A 5,227-nucleotide genomic window follows, 5' to 3' on the forward strand; every position below is an offset into this window, starting at 1 on the left:
ACCACTGAAAATTAGGTTGTTACACAAAGTTCTCGAAGGAAAAGAAAAGCTAAGGCGTAGAGATGAGACCGAGGCGAATCAAGTCAATTCCATTTGGAAATTGCAATGAGGGCATTGCAAGAATGGGTGATGGAGGATGTCACGGGCCACAGTTCAAAGCCCATGACCATCGCACCAAATGCATCCGATGAAGGTCTATTGTGTAGATGGGGATCATTTGGCCCACAAGAACTAGCTCGATTCGGTAACCTGTTGGAGAAGCCTATCAGATTGTAGCCTGGTTGGCCGGATAACAGAGATATGACAACTTAGGCTTTTTTAGTAACTAATCTTAGAAGATTGATAAAATCATATCTTGTAAAGATTAGATTTGATTTGATAAGGTATATCTTGTAAATCCTTAAAATCAAGAGATATAGTTAATATCGTCCATTGATGTAAATGTATCTTAACCGTCAGTTTTGGAGGAGCTCAACTACAAATAGAGAGCCTCCCCTCATTTGTACTAACTCCATTCCTTATTTAATTATTCTTTGTGAATAAGAGAACATTGTGAGCATTTACTCAAAAAACTTGTTTGCATTATTTCTGTTGTTCTTTGTAGCTTCTTTTGGCATTATTTGCTTTCGCTATACAAATTGGTGCCTTAAGAAGTTTTTAAAGAATTCTCATTTGAGTAAAGGTTGACTTAGACAAGTTTAGAGGAATAGATCACTTAAAGCCACATAAATTACGAGACAAAAGATCTAACCCTACAACACTAACATCTAGGAAGCAGTGTCCCTTAGCTGTCCAATCCAATTCAATCTGAGTACATTATAAGTAGCACTCAAAAGACAGGTCAAAATTTTACTGACAAATGCCAACAGTCAATTTAAATTTATAACTCACAGAAGCTGATGGCCCATTAGAAGCACGTGAATGATTTCAGAGCACCCCCCAACATTATTAACATCTATTTCCCACTTGACCCGACACCCACCGTCTCAGATTTTCATCCTGCTCACCCCTTCCGCACACATTTTGCATTATATTATACACTATATTGTAGCCGTTGAAAGCAACACTTTTCTTTAAATTACACTTCCCAAGGTTCCCAAACTGTTGAGAATTCCCATTTCTTTCTTTTTTTAACCATTATTTACTGTGCCAATAGTGCGTTTTGTTTTGGTTTTCGGTTGGTTCAAGTTTCCAGCAATGCGAAGCTTTTGTTTTTTTTTTTTTACTATTTTCTTAATATTCAATGGATCTGAAGTTCTGAAAGTCTGAAATTTTTATCGTTAGCTCTGGCAATGCTTCACAAAGATCCATGGTTTTAAGTCATTATTCTCTGTTAGACTGTTACATTACGTTTCTTCAACGAAAACCCTTCTTTTTCTTTTTATTTTTTAAAGTCTAGGAAATTATTAAGCTTCTATTGGTACTGCTTAATTAACAGAGTAGTTTTTCATTAATGGGTGTTTAGTGTCATAAAGATGATGATTAGTTACCTTTGTGGATAAATCCTGCATGTGATGGGAATGGGATGGGACCCTTTGTTTTATACTCTTATGAAAGGAAGCTTTAAGATATTTCAAGGTTCCTGTTGAGCATTATTGGTTTTTTCTCCTTGTTATTACTAGTTTTCTGTATGTAGTGAGCATTGAAGTTAAAATGTACTTGTTGGATTGGAGGTTTTAGTAGGCTCAAAGATCCTCAAATTTTCATACCTCTACTCTTGAATCTGTTTTTGCAATGAGAAAGTAGTTGCATCTGTGTAGATTAATGTCACTTTTGATACTTGTGACTCTTTTTGTGGATTAGAAAATGAGAGCTATTGAAGATAAAGGTTGCTATAACCTTGGAGCAGCTAATGAAATTTCAAGCAGCAGCGTGAGTGCCATAAGTTTTGAGTTCCATAAAGGGAATGGGACAACAAACAACCGAGCTGCTCAATCTCATCATCGAACTACTACTGCCTTAGGGAAGCCAACAACACCTTCAAAATGGGATGATGCGCAGAAATGGCTTGTGGGACTGTCGACAAGTAGAGACAAAAAGACCCACTCCAAAGCCAAACCTCGAAACTCCAACGCTGATGATAGAAGACTAATAGCTCCTGTGCCACATAAGGAACAAGATTATCCAAGCAGTGACGAGGAAGGAGGCTTTGCTGCTGCTGCAGTAATGTCACCTAAATACGAAGGAGAAACCAAAAAGGTTGATTTTGATGATTCTATTTGGAACTCTGTGTCAGCTGTTAGATCAATATGTGTGAGAGATATGGGGACTGAGATGACCCCTATTGCAAGCCAAGAGCCTTCAAGAACAGCAACACCCCTAAGAGCCACCACTCCTGCTGGAAGGAGTCCTATATCTTCAGGATCTTCCACCCCTGTGAGGTGCCAAAATGGAGGAGGACCTTGTGCCGAGGATTATCAAGCAGGTTCAGGCCCAACATCGACTGAGGGAAGGGCTGAAACTAATGCCGCTGCCAGGGGTCATGGTTCAAATAGACAAGAATCAGAACAAGCTAGGAAGCAGAGCACTTTAGAAACTCGAGCTACGGCTTGGGATGAAGCTGAACGTGCCAAATATATGGCAAGGTAATGTACTAATTCCGTCCTCCTCTGACAAATAACTAGCTAGCCATAAGCCTAAGGAGTTCTTCTATTCTAGCTGATATGATAAGCATATGCCATTGGTTTCAAGGTATAAGCGTGAAGAAGTGAGGATACAGGCCTGGGAAAATCACGAAAAGAGGAAAGCTGAAGTGGAAATGAAGAAAATAGAGGTAAACTTAAACCCATGGTGTTGGTGTTGAGTAAAAGTGGGTCTTACAAATATTTCTTGTTAAACCCTCCACTGTCATCATTGTTAACAGCGATTACTCTAACAACACCAGAAGATGTTCCATTTGTTAGTGTTGTTTGGATACTTCTCTCAAAGGTCCCTTATTGTGATGATGCATTATCAAGTTATTTTACTTGTCAGTCCAGGGAAACATCAATTGTCTCCAAATCCCAGAAACCCGCTGCTGTTTTTATGTCTTGAATTTGTTTTCTTAAGGCATTGGGGGATTTGAAATGAAGATCATTCTACAATAAAAAGTGTGCCAATCCCATCTCACAGATGGCGTTTGTTATGTTATTAGGTGAAGGCTGAGAGATTGAAAGCTCGGGCAAAAGAAAGATATGCAAACAAAGTAGCAGCCGCAAGGAGAATAGCTGAAGAGAAACGTGCAAATGCTGAATCAAAGCTAAACGAGAAAGCTATAAGGACATCTCAAAGGGCGGATTATATAAGGAGAACTGGTCATTTTCCTTCTTCCTTCTCTTTCAAGTTGCCTTCCCTTTGCTGGTAGTAAGCAACTCTGCAGCCAAATCTGGCTTCTTCTTATTCCAATAGAGATATAACGTACGTATGTATGTATGATGTACTTTTGGATTATTTTTATATGCATGTGATTACTGCTGAAAAGTTGCAGTCATGGTGATTATTTCCATTAATAAATAAATCTCCAACCAATTATTTGGCAATCCAAAAGATTCTTACTCGTCTTAATCGTTTATTGGTGTCTGATAAGATTATATGAGTTGATGGCTTAAAGAGTTTAGGATGATTACTTTTCAATATCCAAACAAATAAGTACTTTCTTTAAAGAATTGAATTTTATAATGCATTTTTAACATTACATCAATACCCTTTAACAATATTTTAATATTGATTAATTAAATAAAATTAACAAATAATAATAGTAATATAAGCATTATGGGGTATTTTTTTCAATAATCAAGCATTCATTAAGAATGAGAAAAGCAAAGATACATAGAAAAAAGAATAAATTCAATACAAAAGCTCAAAGACCCATAAAATCCTAACCCCTAACAAACCATAGCAACGACCAACGGTTGCCATTGTGGGAGGAGATGCAACTGAGAAGGATCAAGGGTCTGCCATACCAAGCCATCGACATGCATCCCTCCAACGGTGTCCATGTCGCAAACCAAAACTTCAACGGAGAAGGAAGCCAAGGCTGCACCTTGCCTTTAACCGCCAAAATGAGGTCTTCTGTGTACATTCTTGGCCTCACAGAAGCTTCGTTCAACGAAATTCATAAAGAGCCACAGTACCACCAAGTGATAAAGAACAAGGCCTCACGGACTGAAAAAAAAAAAAAAGAGCCCATCAAAAGAGGAGGGCAAAACCAAGGAACAGATTGAAGACAACTCTTAGCAAAAATGGAAAAAGTCCACCTCTCGACGGCGATTATTTCATTGACAAAACAAAGGAATACCATGAAAGGAAAATAGAGAAGAAAATAAAAGAGGAAAGCGACGAGATGAGCGGAATCGGCCTGAAGGCCGAACGACCACTCACAAGGAAGTGACTTTCTCTGTCTAGAGAAAGAAGACAGGAAAGCCTTACTAGAGATAGGATTTTTGCGGTAACTAGGTGAATATGGCTTATGATACGGTTGATTTAGAATTTAGAGATATCGTTAAATTAGGTTTTAGGGTTGGGTTAATGTTTAAGGTTGAGTAATATTTAGGATTTAATATTTTTGGGTTTTAAGATTTTAAATTCTAAAATTTAGAGTTTTAGGATTCTATAAAAAAGGTTTATTTTATTAAATTTCATTCTTAAAATCTCTTACATAAATAGTTGAAATTTGGTTGTAAGTCTCTTTTAGACTTGGGACCATGAAGATAGATGAATTTTTGAGTATTTGATTTTGTTTATTTCTCTATTAGAGTTAAAATTAATAATAAGAGTTAATTTGGTGTTGGTTGATATATAATATTATCTATATTCCTTTGAAAAGACTTAATAGATTATTATTGAAGGTTTAAAAGTGATTTTATAAGATATTTTAATATATTTTTAAAGAAAAATTATCAAACTCTTATAATTACAATTAGAATTAATATTAAATTTTTATACTAATAATCCATATGTATTCCAACTTAGACTAACTCGAAATAGAACTTCAAAATCAACATTTAAAATCTTAGATCGCTATTAAAATTCTATAAGAAGAAATTTTAAATAATATTAATTTAAAATATTTCTATCCAATAGATTTGTTCATGAGTCGGCTCATCCAACCCAACTTGAAGGCTCGCCTGAAAAGTAATATAAACCCAAAAAAATGGTTTGGGAAAAAATATGGGTCGAATCTTAAGTAAGATTTTTTTTTTACCTAAGCGCAACTTGAATATGCAAAAAAACATGTTGTTATTTTTTT

The 5,227-nt window shown here is 36.0% G+C and overlaps 1 protein-coding gene across 2 annotated transcripts; it reads left to right on the forward strand.

Annotated features, from left to right (window-relative positions):
- Nucleotides 1-967: 967 nt before the first annotated feature.
- Nucleotides 968-3,525, forward strand: LOC108463317 (remorin 4.1-like). Of its 2 annotated transcripts, XM_053024874.1 has the most exons (4): nucleotides 968-1,092; nucleotides 1,804-2,585; nucleotides 2,692-2,773; nucleotides 3,134-3,525. In XM_053024874.1, the coding sequence occupies exons 2-4, from the start codon at nucleotides 1,807-1,809 to the stop codon at nucleotides 3,341-3,343; spliced, it is 1,071 nt and encodes a 356-aa protein (XP_052880834.1). In that variant the 5' UTR covers nucleotides 968-1,092; nucleotides 1,804-1,806; the 3' UTR covers nucleotides 3,344-3,525. The 2 variants fall into 2 exon arrangements, with proteins under 2 accessions (XP_052880834.1, XP_017618762.1); XM_017763273.2 differs by having other exon boundaries at nucleotides 977-2,585.
- Nucleotides 3,526-5,227: the final 1,702 nt, after the last annotated feature.

Source organism: Gossypium arboreum, chromosome 2, assembly GCF_025698485.1.
Source record: "Gossypium arboreum isolate Shixiya-1 chromosome 2, ASM2569848v2, whole genome shotgun sequence".
NCBI lineage: Eukaryota > Viridiplantae > Streptophyta > Magnoliopsida > Malvales > Malvaceae > Gossypium > Gossypium arboreum.